The 15,929-nt window shown below is 38.1% G+C and overlaps 1 protein-coding gene and 1 pseudogene across 13 annotated transcripts in view; one reads left to right on the top strand and one right to left on the bottom strand.

The window, feature by feature from the left end:
* Positions 1–15,929, top strand: part of TNPO1 (transportin 1) — a 149,016-nt gene that overhangs the window by 113,862 nt on the left and 19,225 nt on the right. For all 13 annotated transcript variants that reach the window (XR_008652610.2, XM_055253775.2, XM_055253774.2 and 10 more), the window contains 9 exons: positions 3,615–3,675; positions 4,230–4,398; positions 8,203–8,355; positions 9,214–9,439; positions 10,882–11,053; positions 12,626–12,712; positions 13,932–14,039; positions 14,167–14,325; positions 14,406–14,493. Coding sequence is in view for 12 of the 13 variants with exons in the window: in XM_055253775.2 (XP_055109750.1) it covers positions 3,615–3,675; positions 4,230–4,398; positions 8,203–8,355; positions 9,214–9,439; positions 10,882–11,053; positions 12,626–12,712; positions 13,932–14,039; positions 14,167–14,325; positions 14,406–14,493 (1,223 nt within the window). In the remaining variant the exon portion in view is untranslated. The remainder of the gene's footprint in view (positions 1–3,614; positions 3,676–4,229; positions 4,399–8,202; positions 8,356–9,213; positions 9,440–10,881; positions 11,054–12,625; positions 12,713–13,931; positions 14,040–14,166; positions 14,326–14,405; positions 14,494–15,929) is intronic.
* LOC129468346 (large ribosomal subunit protein eL33-like) lies at positions 33–350 on the bottom strand (annotated as a pseudogene).

Here is a 15,929-nt window from a genome sequence, read left to right as displayed (position 1 = left end):
AATCCACTTTTGTTTATTGACTTTTCGTTAGTTTAAATCCTTGAGGGGTACAGCATCACTCAGATTTTGTGTCCAGTGGTCTCAGCAGGAAGATTACTTTGAAATTTGGCATGAACCATGCCACTGTTTCCATGGGCCCAGATTACTCTGGCTTTGTTTAGTTTGCCACCGGGAGTCTCTGTGTTGTTCTTTGTTTTATGTACATAAGCACATCTCTTGCCCAAAGAGAATTCTGTTTCACCTCATGCATCAACATCTTCAATTTTAAGAAGAGCTGTGTGTTTCCTTTGGTTCTGGAGACCCTGCTTTTAGCCAGCAGAAAAGGCCTTGGGCCATAGCCTTCCAGACATACTTCCTTTTAGAAGTCCTATTCCCAGCAGGCTGCAGTTATTTGCCCCCAAATTTCAGCAGCAGCTGCTTCACTATTTTGTAATGAAAACCTATGCTATAACATAAACCCATGCTGTAACAAACCTATGCTAATGAAAACATAGGTTATAACATTAGAGATGATGTTAAAAATATGGAATTATAACTAGGTACTCTATTACTGCACTAATATAATCCAAATATTTCTAAACCAAGCAGGAAATTAAAAGATTAGCACCACCCATTTTGCTGTGCTAATTAGTGCCAACATTAAACAACTCAAGCCAGTCATGACTGAGTTTGACTTATGTCTTCCCTACTACTGTGAGAGGAGGTCTCACTGTATTGCCCAAGCTGGTCTTGATCCTCTGGCCTCAAGCAATTCACACTGCTTGGCCTCCCAAAACTTTGGGATTACAGCCATGGGCCACGGTACCCAGTGGGAGCCACTGTTGTATATAAAACGCAGCTGTTTTTATTGTTTTAGATAATGTATTGACAGGATAGCAGAATATCAACATCAATCTGATGCTGAGATTAAAAAGCACAATGAAATAACTTGTTTTTCCTACTTATTAACCACACTTGCTTAGTATAATACGAGCAAAAAGTGTTTGCATAGGAATTAAAATTGTATGTGTTAACAAGATCGCTCATAAATATAAACTCAATTAGAAAGCACCATTGTAGGCTGGGCACAGTGACTCATGCCTGTAACCCCAGCACTTTGGGAGCCTGAGGCAGGCAGATCGCTTGAGCTCAGGAGTTCAAGACCAGCCTGGGCAACATGGTGGAACCCGTCTCTACCAAAAATACAAAAATCAGCTGGGCGCGGCAGCACATGCCTGTAATTCCAGCTACTTGGGTGGCTGAGGCAGGAGAGTCACTTGAACCCAGGAGGCAGAGACTGCAGTGAGCCATGAGCTGAGATGGCACCACTGCACTCCAGCCTGGGCAACAGAGTGAGACCCTTTCTCAGAAAAAAAATGCACCAGTGTAACAAGGAGGATATTAAGTTCTATTATCATTCTGGGCTATATAGTCTCTCATTTTTTTTTAACTAGTACTATTTTTATTATTGAACATTAATGTATTTTGTGATCTGGTATAGCAGCTCTTGATTTCTCTTGTTTTTACAAGTTGTTTTGGCTATTTCCCACCTTTATTCTTGTACATTAATGTCTTATAGGGCTGTTGTGTGGATTTTCCATGTAAAACAACCCAATGCTCAGCCCATATTTAAGTATTCAGTAAACGTTTATTGTCTGTGTTATTACTTTATGTGATGTTGCATTAAAAAACTCGTTTTTGACTGGATGCAGTGGCTTATGCCTGTAATCCCAGCACTTTGGGAGTCCAAGGCGGGTGTATCACCTGAGGTCTGGAGTTCAAGACCAGCTTGGCCAACGTGGTGAAACCCCATCTCTACTAAAAATATAAAAAATTAGCCAGGCATGGTGGCGCATGCTTGTAGTCCCAGCTACTTGGGAGGCTGAGGCAGGAGAATAGCTTGAACCCGGGAAGCGGAGGTTGCAGTGAGCCAAGATCGTGCCATTGCACTCCAGCCTGGGTGACAAGAGCAACACTCCATCTCAAAACAAACAAACAAACAAACAAAAACTCATTTTCAATGGCTACATGGGGGCTTCAGGAGAAATCTTCACAATTAGACCTGCTCAAAAATAAGAGTTTGCCTAGCATGATTAGACCTGGCCAGGCACATGCCAAATTGCCACATGCTCACAGTGAATTTCTGTCTTATTTTCTGACCTCATTTTTTCTTATTGCCCAGCTTTACCAGCCAGTCCTTTATTTCTTGCAAACCTTACTAGGCCCATCTGCCACCCCATTCCAAGGCCCTTGACCTCTTTGTGTTCTAATCTGATTTTTTTATTATTATTATTATTATTTTGAGATGGAGTCTCACTGTTTCCCAGGCTGGAGTGCAGTGGCGTGATCTCAGCTCACTACAAGCTCCACCACCGGGGTTCAAGTGATTCTCCTGCCTCAGCCTCCCGAGTAGCTGGGACTACAGGCGTGCGCCACCACGTCCAGCTAATTTTTGTATTTTTAGTAGAGACCGGATTTCACTATGTTGGCCGGGCTGGTCTCGAACTCCTGACCTCATGATCTGCTTGCCTCGACCTAATCTGATTCTTTTTATTCTCTATCTGACAAACATCAGAGCCACGAATAAACCATACTAACCCAAAACTTCTATCTACCCTGCTGTAGACTAATTGAACTCTGAATTCTTTTCTTTAACCAGGTTGTCAGATGCCTTTGGGGAAAGTTACACTCCCCCAGGGGGATTGTTGGCTATAGAAATCTGTGGTCTTCAACTGCAAGTGGTCTCTTCACAATCTGCTAATTCATGTTCCAGATCAGCTTTTATCTTTTATTCACCAAGAGCAACTGTTTGAAACCTTTATTACTCTTTTGATGTTCTCTTAATTCACTTTGAGCACTTAGGCTTATAAAGAAAGCAGGTGACCCTTTATCTTGCCCCAAAACTTAACAGATAGTAATTTCATATGAGCTGTTCTCTCCTAACCAATTTTCTCCTTAAGGTCTGTATAATATAAATTTTTCTTATACCCAAAGACCTTCACCGTACCAGATAAATATTCACTCTTAGCTTCTCCTTGTTGCCTCATTTTCCATAACTTTATAACTTGCTGCCGTTTTTTGTCTTCAAAAAAAAAAAAACTCAAAACTTTTTTTGAGTGGGACTTACTGTCTTCACTTCTTTAACCCACATCTTGTTAACTCTTCATTATCTTAACATTCTGATGTCTGTCCTGACCATTTCCCTGAAATTGTTGACAAAGATCATCAGTGATAAACTGTTAGTGATCCAGATACACCTGGTTCTCCTGCAAAATGCCTGTATCTTACAAAATGCAGTTCTATGTATTGCAACTCCTACCTAGTTAAATTATGCTAGATGTAATGTTTAATTACTACTAATCTTTCTATTTTAGAATTTAGAAGGACTTTGAGCATGAAAGTTTGGCTGGCCCACATTTCTTAAACCTATCCAGGGGATTTTATATTTCACTGCTTCCTTTTCTCTATTAGCATTTCTTCAGTTAATGAGAGTGGACATATATCACTGAATAACTTCAAAGACAATATTGCCATTGATTATCTCATTGGTTTTATTAGTACATGTAAGGTTAAGACTTATTAATTATTCTGTTGAGATCTTTAGGTCTTTGTTTCATGAATTTCTTTCTTTATAGGTTGATTCCTGTGTTAGTGAATGGCATGAAGTACTCAGATATAGATATTATCCTACTTAAGGTAAGGAAGCTTTTTTGATGAATAAGGAACATGATTTTTATATTGACTTAGTACATCTTTGGCTGGATTTGGCCAATAAAACATTCATTGAGAATAGATCTCCTGTAAATAGACTTCCTGTTATCCATAATAGGTTACAGAAGTTTAAAGATAGAAGCATAAGTTTGAGTAATGATACATTCTTGCTTAATTTGGTACTAGATGGTGACATTGGTGGGTTATTATTAATTTCCCCTTAATTACTTGGAGTTATTTAAAAAACATTCTTACATATGCTGCTCTGAATTTGATTCGGGTAACTTAGATTATACCAGCCAGTGGAGGCCATGTAGTTGACTTAAAGGGCCATATAACCTAACAGGTGTCTTACGTCAGTCTGTTCGCCCCTCCATGATGAATATGTTCTGTACATGGGCGTGGTTCTTAATCACTCTGGAAGTATACTTCAGAATTCTGTGCATGACCCCATCTCTGGATATTCTGTTTCTCTTACTCATGTACATATTAGCCTATAATGAATGCCACCAAAAATTTCTCTTAAAAAAAAACAACAGGGTGATGTTGAAGAAGACGAAACGATTCCTGATAGTGAACAGGATATACGGCCACGTTTTCACCGATCAAGGACGGTGGCTCAGCAGCATGATGAAGATGGAATTGAAGAGGAAGATGATGATGATGATGAAATTGATGATGATGATACAATTTCTGACTGGAATCTAAGTAAGTCAGAAAGGGAAAAGCACAGTTTCCTACTTTGATGATAACTTTATTGGGGTATAATTCATCTACTGTACAATTTACTACCCATTAAAGTATACATTTCATTGGTTTTTAGTATATTCAGAGAGCTGTTCAACCATTACCACAATCAGTTGTAGACTATGTTTTCATCACCCATACCCTTTAGCAGTAACTCCCTATTGTTTACTGGCTCTGGGCAACTACTAGTCAATATTCTGTCTCTGGGCTTGCCTATCCTAGACATTTCATGTAAATGGAGTCATACAATGCATTGTCCTTTGTAACCATCTTCTTTAACTTAGCATAAAGTTTTCACGGTTCATGTTGTAGCATTCACTTGTATTGTGAAATAATATTTCATTGTAGTAATATGCCATATATTCTCCATTCATTGGTTGGTGGACATTTGTGTTTCTCTTTTTGTAGCTGTTGAGTTGTGATGCTATAAATACTCAGGTATAATTTTTGTGTGTAGACTTTTTGTTTGTTTGTTTTTTTGCTTTGTTTTTTTTTTTTTGAGACAGGGTCTCTGTCACCCAGGCTAGCGTGATTATGCAGTGGCGCAGTCATGGCCCACCGCAGCCTTGACCTCCCCGGGCTCTGGTGATCCTCCCACCTCAGCTGCCCAAGTAGCTGGAACTACAGGTGCGCACCAATACACCTGGCTGATTTGATTTTTTTTTTTTTTTTTTTTTTTTTTTTTGGGAGAGACGGTTTTGCCATGTTGCCCAGGCTGGTCTTGAACTGTTGGGCTCTATACCCACCTTGCCCTCCCAAAGTGCTAAGCTTACAGGCTTGAGCCATTGTGTCTGGCCCAATTTGTATTCAGTTCTCTTGGGTAAACACTCAGGAGGAGGATTGTTGGGGTCATATGGTAACTGTATGTTTAACCTTTTGAGAAATAACCAGGGTGTTTTCCAAAGTGACTGCACCATTCTGCTTTCCTAGCAGCATTGTCTGGAGGGTTCCAGTTTCTTCACATGCTCACTTGCTTTATTATCTCTTTATTATTATAGTCATTCTAGTGGATGTGAAGTGTTATTTTGTGGTTTTGGTTTGCATTTTCCTGGTGGATCTGCTCTTATTTTGTCATTACTATATTCTTAAACTACCATTTCTCAAAAGACTGTTTGTTTTAATACTGTAAGAACATTGCCACAAGCTTTTTTGGTTTTTCTAACGTGAGTGTTTTTTGTGTGGTAATTTGCATGAGAATTGGCTATCATAGGTAATTCTAAAATAATGTAAGTTGCTTTGTTATATTCAAAACTTATGAAATATGCTTTTTCAAATATGTTAATTTCCAACCTTAGCTGCAAATCATGTCACCGGTGGAGCTAGCATTCTGGCCCACACTTCCTAATTGGGGATGAACCTAAACACCTGTGTTCTGATATTGCTTGCTTGCTGGATTTTAAACCTCTACTGCTCTAGTTCAGGGTTTCTCAGCCTTGGCACTATTGGCATTTTGGGCCACATAATTCTTTTTTTTTTTTCTACATGTGAATGCCACATCATGCATGTAATTCTTTGTTGCGGAGGCTGTCCTGCACATCGTGGGATGTTAAGCAGCATCCCTGGCCTCTACCCAAAGATGTCAGCAGCACAAACACAATTGTGACAAACCATTATCTCCTGGGGGAACAAAATCAACCCCAGTTTAGAGCCACTACTCTGGTTCAAAGTGTTGGGATTTCTAATAACTGTGATTAAAGCAGTTAAGAACAAACATTATCAGTCTGAGCTGTGTTATTCATTTGGTTAGATAATGCTAATTTCTCTGTTGCCTCTTCAGTTTCTTATAACTAATATTCTATTTAGAGTGCCTAATGTGCCAGGCACTAGGCCAAGGACTTTGCATGCATATCAAAGTCTGTTTAATCATAAGTAAGAATAAAGTCATATTTAAGATTTCCAACAACCTTGAATAGGCAAGAAAACTGCAGAAAGAGAGATTTACCCAAGATTAGCATAGCTAGTACTGATAGCACATCTAATATTGGGACCCAAGTCTCACTTGTTAAGACAACACATGGTGTTTACTACTATTACAAATTACCTCCCAGTGTATCCCTACTTTCAGATTGGGGGAGCAGGATGGCTCAAGATCATTACACAGATAACTACAAAATAATATACATGGATGGGGGAATACTTCCTCATCACATCCCATTCTTTGTATCCTTCCAAAAGTTTTTCTGTGCGTGCTTGGAAGAACATACAGACATCTTTTTTAGAGGAGAAGCCAAATTTCTAAAAGCGAAATCAGATTATTTGTACTCTGTTGCTTTCTTTCTGTATATCACATGCCTCATTCTTCCTCAGTACATACAGATTTAGATTTCCTTTTGTTGCATGTCAGTGTACTGTTTAGTTGTATGGATCTACCATGTGGTATAACTAAGATCCTTGTTGATGGGTAAGGTGTTAATTTCTGGCCAATGTAATGGTTTTGTTTTGTTTTTTGGTTTTTTGTTTTTAAGGATTTTATTATTGTCTAGTAGTTTGTGATTAGCCATTTGCTATGCCTAGTTCACGTTGGAAATTTTTGATATTTTCTTAGTCCATTTTGTGCTACTATAACAGGATACCTGAAGTTCAAAGTGGAGGGGCTGCATCTGGTGAGAACCTCCTTGCAACATCATCTAATGACAGAAGGACACACCTAAGAGCTCAATTCACGCTTATAATAAGCTAACTCTCTTGATAACTAACCCACTCCTACAATAACGATATTAACCCATTTAGGAGGGCAGAACCCTTAAGACCTAATCATCTCTTGATAGGCCCCACCTCCCATCTTTGTTGCTTTAGGGGTTAGGTTTCTAATACATGAACTTTCAGGAACACGTTCCTACCCATAACAGCTAAATGATATTTTTGTTGTTCTTTTCGGTTTTGTTGCTCTTGTCTAAATTATTATGATAATAAAATCTGGGTTGATTTATAGTCCCATAGTTAATTCTTTGTCTGTAAAGAGTATTTTCTAGCATGTGTTATGTTTCATGTGCCAGTGACTTTTCTTCCAATTTTTGTGTCTAAAGTCCAGCTAAGTAATTGTCTGTTTAATTCTAGATGATATACTGCTGGAAATGTTAAGTAGAGTTAATAATGTATGTTTTTTGCATGATTGTAACAGTGATTGTAATCATGATTGTAATATGAGTGTATCATATTGAATGGTTATGTTAGAAGCACTGAATTGAGTGGCTCAGTATTTCTTTTACTGTATAGACAATTCTGGTATGACAGTTATGTACAGAATACAATGTCTTCACAATTAATTTGCCAAGTAAGTTCTTGTCATAAAAAATATTCATCTTAATAGAAAATGTTTTCGGCCGGCCGTGGTGGCTCACACCTGTAATCCCAGCACTTTGGGAGGCTGAGGAGGGTGGATCACGAGGTCAGGAGTTCGAGACCATCCTGGCCAACATGGTGAAACCCCGTCTCTCCTAAAAATACAAAAATCAGCTGGTCATGTTGTAATCCCAGCTACTCAGGAGGCTAAAGCGGGAGAATCACTTGAACCTGGGAGGCGGAGGTTGCAGTGAGCCGAGATCGCGCCACTGCGCTCCAGCCTGGGCGACAGAACAAGAATCTGTCTCAAAAAAAAAAAAAAAGAAAATGTTTTCACGTGACAGACTACCTCCTATTCAATTGAATTCTTACTTTAAAACTCTGTATTAGAGATACGAATAAAATGTTACATATACAATAAATATTTGAATATATAAGTAATAAGAGGTTAATGTAATATTTTTGAATTAAATATTTCCTTAGGAAAATGTTCTGCTGCTGCCCTAGATGTTCTTGCAAATGTGTATCGTGATGAACTGCTGCCACATATTTTGCCCCTTTTGAAAGAATTGCTTTTTCATCATGAATGGGTTGTTAAAGAATCAGGCATTTTGGTTTTAGGAGCAATTGCTGAAGGTAAGCTTAAGTCCAGTTTGAATTATGTAAGTTGGCTTCTTACTACTATTAGGTACTAATAAGGCTAGGCTACTTTAAGGCTAGGCTATTTTGAACCAGATAACTAGTATTAAACAGCCATAGGCTGTCTTCCAACCCCAGCTAGATATTTTGCAAAATGTTTTTGTTTCATTAAAGGTAACAGAGGCCAGGCATGGTGGCTCACGCCTGTAATCTCAGCACTTTGGGAGGCCTAGGTAGGTGGATTACCTGAGGTGGATTCAAGACCAGCCTGGTTAACATGGCGAAACCACGTCTCTGCTAAAAATACAAAAATTAGCTGGGTGTGGTGGCATGTGCCTGTAGTCCCAGCTACTTGGAAGGCTGAGGCAGGAGAATCGCTTGAACCTGGGAAGTGGCAGTTGCAGTGAGCTGAAGTCGTGCCATTACACTCCAGCCTGGGTGACAGAGCAAGACCCCATCTCAATAAAAAATAAAAATAAAAAAATTAAGGGAACAGAATGAAAGGCTCTGATGTCTGAAGCATCCCCATTGCTTTAAAAAAAAAAAATCCTTGATTCTTTAGGTAAGTATAGGAAACACAATAAGGCAAGACTCTCATCATTCTCTATGAAGGGTTATTATTGATTTTGTCCTGGCAATAAACATCTATTAGAAGAAATTGAAACACTCTGTAAGATGCTTGGGAGCAGGTAGCTCTAACTTCAGGGTTTTAAAAATAATTTTGATATAGGTTATTATAGTATGTTTATAGCGGTAGAAATATTCTGAATTTTTTCATAGATACATGTTTTATTTTCATGATCAACCAAAATAATGTTAACTAAATTTTAGCATTTTGATTTATTTTTTTTCTAGGTTGCATGCAGGGCATGATTCCATACTTGCCTGAGCTTATTCCTCACCTTATTCAGTGCCTCTCTGATAAAAAGGCTCTTGTGCGTTCCATAACCTGCTGGACTCTTAGCCGCTATGCACACTGGGTAGTCAGCCAGCCACCAGACACGTACCTGAAGCCATTAATGACAGAATTGCTAAAGCGCATCCTGGATAGCAACAAGAGAGTACAAGAAGCTGCCTGCAGGTGGGACAGATTCATAACACAGTGTTCTTCGTGGGAGTGAAAAACTAATTTTCAACCTTCTGATGGAGTGTTGGTGTTAAACCTTTAATGAAGTGTTTCGTAACTGAAAATTTTCCAGTTATATCAGAAAGCTTAGTTTTCTTTTTTCTTCTTGGTGAAGTTTTTTGCAGGATCTGTAGCTTTTGGGTTTGCATATTAGCATATTTTATACGTTTTGTTTGGCCGGGAGAATTTTGTTATGTAGGTTTTACCTGATGATTTTGTAGATCTAAATGTGACAACATCGATCTTAGCTGTTTCTTCTTTGGCTCATTTTTCCTACTCAGTGGTTATTATAACAGAATTATCTTACACCGTAATTCCCTCAGACATCTGAAGTAGTGATGGCAGGACTCCTACTCTTGAAGGAATAACAAAGTTTGAGCAGATTGACATCCTTAGACTAGGTCAACCACTGTAACTCAGAAAGTCCCAGTTACAGGTCTTTGAGTGCTTAATAGTTCTGCTCTAGTAGCCATTCTATTGGTTGGTTTGGAGGCTGTCTCTTTATATCAAGCCAGCAGTTGCTTTTATTACTACAGATATTCCAGTTTCCTGCAACATACCTTTATATTTTAAAAGGGCCTTCTGCTTATGTTTATAGTTCTTACTTTTTCGAGTAGGTTTGCTTTTACCATTGACCTTGATAGTAGGAAAAAATAACTGTTTAACAAAAAAAGTAAAATTTTATTTTATTTTCTTTAGATGGAGTCTTGCTGTGTCGCCCAGGCTGGAGTGCAGTGGTGCGATCTTGGCTTACTGTAACCTCCGCCTCGGGTTCAAGCGATTCTCCTGCCTCTGCCTCCTGAGTAGCTGGGACTACAGGTGTGCGACACCATGCCCAGCTAATTTTTGTATTTTTAGTAGAGTTGGGGTTTTGCCATGTTGGCCAGGCTGGTCTCGAACTCCTGACCTAAAGTGATCCACCCATCTTGGCCTCCCAAAGTGCTGGGATTGCAGGTGTGAGCCACCGCGCCTGGCAGGGAAAGTAAATTTGAGTTTGACCTTAATCCATCTGAGGCAGTCATATCTGGAAGATATTAAGGGAGGGAGGATATAGATTATGTTTGAGATCCTATAATTTATTCATTCAGTACCTGGGTTTTTTTTAGCTATTAATTGTTAAGCATATACTAAATGCTGAGTTTACATAAAGTCCCTGCCATCTTGAGACTTACAGGTTAGTAGGAAATACAAAGCAACAACATAATTATCATTTATGGCAAGTGCTATAGAAGAAATCGGTAAATAATTCACAGTGCTGATGACCAGGGCTTTCATTAACAGATGGCTTAGACCATTTTAGGAAATTCCTGATTGGGTAAAACAGAACATAAACATTTTAGAAATTAAGAGTTAGATATATCTTACAGTCAATAAGTATTTTTTTTTTTTTTAAACAGTGCCTTTGCTACCCTAGAAGAGGAGGCTTGTACAGAACTTGTTCCTTACCTTGCTTATATACTTGATACCCTGGTCTTTGCATTTAGTAAATACCAGCATAAGAACCTGCTCATTCTTTACGATGCCATAGGAACATTAGCAGATTCAGTAGGACATCATTTAAACAAACCAGTAAGTATCTGTTAAGAACTATTACGGAAAATAATGTGTAGCATAGTTACAATCAATAGATTAGCATATATTTGGAAATTAAGATGTTTTGGGAGATGTGAATAGTTAGCGTTAGCTACTTTAAGAGTATAGATCTTACAAAGGCAGCAAGTATATCCCCTTTCATATGGTATTCTTAAGGTAAGTCTATACTTGGTGTGGAAACTGCAGCAGCATTTCACATGAATGCTCGGATACTTTTTAGAATGACTAAAGCAAAGGGGTAAAAAAGTTTTTATAATCTGGATATCTGCTTTTACTTAATTCCTAATGTTTTTGAATCTACCGTTTCATAAACACTATAGCTTTAAAGTACCATATCTAGACATCTTTGTTTTCTCAGCAAGTATGAGGAGTATACTGTATAAAACAATTAGAAATTGGGGTAGTAGTTTTAAAAATGCTAAATAATAATGCAAAAGTGCCTTGTTTCCAGTAGTGTTAGTAGAAGAGGAGGATGGATTTGCCTAATGAGGATTTAAGTGATAGTAGAATTTTAATATAGCTCCACATACCCTGCTGAATGAGTAGACTTCTATATGATTGCTATATCCAAAGTCTTAAGAAATTGTTTTATTTTTAGGTTACACTTAAGATTTGGTACAGGGCAGTTTATAGGTTTGCTTTGCTGTTGGTTGGTTGGTTTGGTTTTTGTGGGGGTTTGTTTTCTGAATGTCTTTAGAATCTGTGCCCCTGTTTACATGATCACTATGTTTAGTCGTTTTATGGATCATTCTTTAGTTTGACACTTAAATGATTTTAAGTCTGTTTTTCTACAAATGCATCTATATAAGTTTACCTGTTGATTTAAAAATGTACTATGTAGTAACAACCATATTACACGTTACAGTTCCATAACTGAAAAGAATTTTTTTTTTTTTTTTTTTTGTGTATGTGACAAGGTCTCACTCTGTCACCTAGGCTAGAGTGCAGTGGTGTGATCACAGTTCGTTGCAACCTCCACCTCCTGGGCTCAAGTGATCCTCCCATTTCAGCCTCCCCTGTAGCTGAGACCACAGGCGTGTACCACCATTCCTGGCCAACTTTTCGTACAGATAGGGTTTTGCCATGTTGCCCAGGCTGGCCCAAACTCCTGGGTTCAAGTGATCTGCCTGCCTCAGCCTCCCAAAGTGCTGGAATTACAGGTGTGAGCCACCATGCCCAGCCCCAGAACTAAAAATATTCTGTAACTTAAAGAGAAAAACTTAGATCTTCCTTGATTGTGATTTTTTTAAGTAATAGATTTTGATTAGCTGTGTGTTTATTGATAGACTTTTTTTTTCAACAAGGATAAAAGATCAGTAGATCGCTAGTTCTAGATCTAAAACTAGAACATGGGCATGTAAGTATAAAGGTAGGCAAAAGAAAGGAAAACTTTAAAAGGGACTGTGCAGAGTGAAGAATGACTCTTAAAATGCCTTTTGTAATGATTTTACACAATTCCTCAAAATGAATTTTAATTTTCAAAGACTCAAAATGGTCTTGTTGACATGTGATAGTGGAACTTTATATGTTTTTCATCATTGTAAATAGGAATATATTCAGATGCTAATGCCTCCACTGATCCAGAAATGGAACATGTTAAAGGATGAAGATAAAGATCTCTTCCCTTTACTTGAGGTATGCAGGGCTAGTAATATTTAATCTGTTGCCAAGAACACATGTTCAAATCCAAAATGGGTATATATGTTAAGAAAAGTATTAATAAATTTATATTCTGAAGTAGACAAAGGAAATTATACATGTTGTTCTCTAACCTGCTTTACTTAATTGATAATAAATTAGAGTTTTAAGTTCTCTTATGTTATCTACTCTCTATATAGAGTAGATAACATACTAGGAGGATATATATACCGGGGTATATATGTATCTTTTCACTCATACATAGATGTGGAGTAGTGGGATTTGGTGCGAGGAGATACTTATTTTCGAATTTGAAAATGTTTCCATGTGTACTTACTACTTTTTTTTTTTTTTTTTTACACCCCTTCCATTGCAAACTCTTATATGATGTTCTAGTAACCGAACACACTGTGAAATGTAGTCACTTAAACTTAGTTGAATTGACATCAATAGAACCAGTTCAGGCCTTTTCATTCTTGCCCCCTGTTACTTCAAGGTTCACCATCTTCTACCGTGGATTGTCCTTAGCCAAAGAAGTTAAATTTTCTATGACCAAGAGCAATGACTAATTCTGGGCCCAACAAAACAAGAAGAATCATTATGGTTCATTTTTTGTATGCAGTCGTCCCTCAGTATCTGCAAGGATTGTTTCCAGGACTCCCCTTGGATACAAAAATCCAGCGATGCTCAAGTCCCTTATATAAAATGGTGTGGTATTTGCATATGGCCTATGCACCTCCTCCCAATATACTTTAAATCATTTTAATTGTTTAAATACTTTTGATTCAAGATTGGTTGAATCCATAGATACAGAGGGCCAACTGTATATATATTACTTTCCGGCGGGATCTCAGAATGTGCCCAGTAAAGTCCATTCACAACATTGACCATGATGGGAGCATGAAATGAGTCTCTTCAATTTGAGGGGAAAATATGAACACAAAATACTCAATCTGTCCTTAAAAGATAATGTTTCTTGTAGAAACGCTTCCTGTGAGTAAACCTGACCTGATTGGCTGGCAAACTAACAGCAATGAATGGCCTCCAAAAGAGAGGTTTGGCGGGGCGGGGGGGTGGGGACAAACAAACCTGCTACTGTAGAAACTAGTAGAGCAAGCTCATAAATGACCAGGATCCTGTTGAGCGCAATTTCAAGCATTCATCATAATCTTCAGTATACCTAGAAAATTTAGCATGTGTACTCTATTCTTCCTAGTGCCTATCTTCAGTTGCCACAGCACTGCAGTCTGGCTTCCTTCCATACTGTGAACCTGTGTATCAGCGTTGTGTAAACCTAGTACAGAAGACTCTTGCACAAGCCATGGTAATATTTTTAAAATGTCTTCCCCTTGACATGGTGGACATTTTTCTAAAGATAGGCATAATGTATACAAACTTTTTAAGTAGTTAATTAAAAACAAACTTACAAAAAACATTGTGTCTAATTTCAGCTAAACAATGCCCAACCAGATCAATATGAAGCTCCAGATAAAGATTTTATGATAGTGGCTCTTGATTTACTGAGTGGCCTGGCTGAAGGACTTGGAGGCAACATTGAACAGCTGGTAGCCCGAAGTAACATCCTAACACTAATGTATCAGTGCATGCAGGTGAGACTTGAAAGGTGAAAATGAATTGAAGCCTGTTTCTCTGTGTCACATTGGGGTTAATTTCTTCTTATTTCTTGTAGGATAAAATGCCAGAAGTTCGACAGAGTTCTTTTGCCCTGTTAGGTGACCTCACAAAAGCTTGCTTTCAGCATGTTAAGCCTTGTATAGGTATGAATATTTTCTACTGCTATGAATATGGTTTTTTAAAGTTATTTTTACACCAGCTTTGTTTTTTTATTATTAAACTGAAATTGCATGGAATCCCAACATTTATAAATGTATACTTTATTGGTTAAAGTAAACTTGCTGTGATTGAAACAGGCAAGATGGCAGGAACCCCTAATATTTCCTTGAGCTTGCCATCATCTCAGCTTTTTAGGTACTCCTGTGACTGGAGGAAGCTTAGTAATAATACTTCAGAGTAAAGGACATGCCCACCAGTGGAAGCCTTGGTACCATGGACTAGTTAATAGATCCTTTTTTGAGCAGCCACCTTTTTGGTAGAGGTACACAGAAATAGTAATACCAGATTTTCTTCTCTAGCAAACCAGCATACTTTTTCAGATATTGCAGAAAACTTCCAACAAATGTCACTTTAACTGAGACTGTGTCTGGGGGCTCACACCTGTAATCCCAACACTTTGGGAGGCCAGGAGTGTGAGGTTGGAGACTAGCATAGCATTTGTCTTGGCCTTTTGTGACAATGATAAGGAATTCCTTGAATGTTGTAGCCTGAATTGTTCTCAAACCTATGGGTTATAAATGAGTTATGGGATTTTTTTCCCCCTTTTCTGTATCTCAGCATGTTGGGTAACAATTATTTTAATACGCCCAGGCACGGTGGATCACACCTGTAATGCCAGCACTTTGGAAGGCCAAGGCGGGCAGGTCACGAAGTCAGGAGATCAAGACCATCCTGGCTAACACGGTGAAACCCTGCTTCTACTAAAAATACAAAAACTTAGCCAGGCGTGGTGGCATGTGCCTGTAGTTCCAGCTACTTGGGAAACTGAGGCAGGAGAATCACTTGAACCCGGGAGGCAGAGTCTGCAGTGAGCTGATATTGTACCACTACACTCCAGCCTGGACAACAGAGCGAGACTCCGTCTCAAAAAAAAAAAGAAAAAAAATTGTTTTAATACTTCATTTAAACCTTAATTTAAAATACTAATTGAATGTTTTATCATCTGATGTAATTGTGCTTTTGGATAATAACCATTTCTCAAAAAACTAACATAATTAACATTAATTATGATATATTAAGAACCATCAAGTTTAAACCTAACAGTGTAGTGAATTCTTATGGGAAGCTTATCATTCTCATATTTACCATCTAATTTAGTTTTTTAGTTGAAACTTATATGAAAGGATTAATTTTTTTATTATAAAGTGTTTAAGACGTATAAAAGTAGAAAAAATGTAACAAACCCCCTATCACCCAGCTTCAACTGTCCAGTCATGTTTCCTATATACTGTTGTCAGTGGTGAGACACATAGATCTCAGATATTTTGGAGCAAATCTCAAACACAGCATTTGAAGTCTTAATATTTTAGTACATACTATACTATCTCTTCTTACAATTGTTTTTTGTTAAAGAAACCAT

The sequence above is a fragment of the Symphalangus syndactylus genome, chromosome 18 (assembly GCF_028878055.3).
Source record: "Symphalangus syndactylus isolate Jambi chromosome 18, NHGRI_mSymSyn1-v2.1_pri, whole genome shotgun sequence".
Classification (NCBI taxonomy): domain Eukaryota; kingdom Metazoa; phylum Chordata; class Mammalia; order Primates; family Hylobatidae; genus Symphalangus; species Symphalangus syndactylus.
Note: the sequence above shows the minus strand (reverse complement) of the source record. Positions and strands in the feature narration are given on the sequence as shown.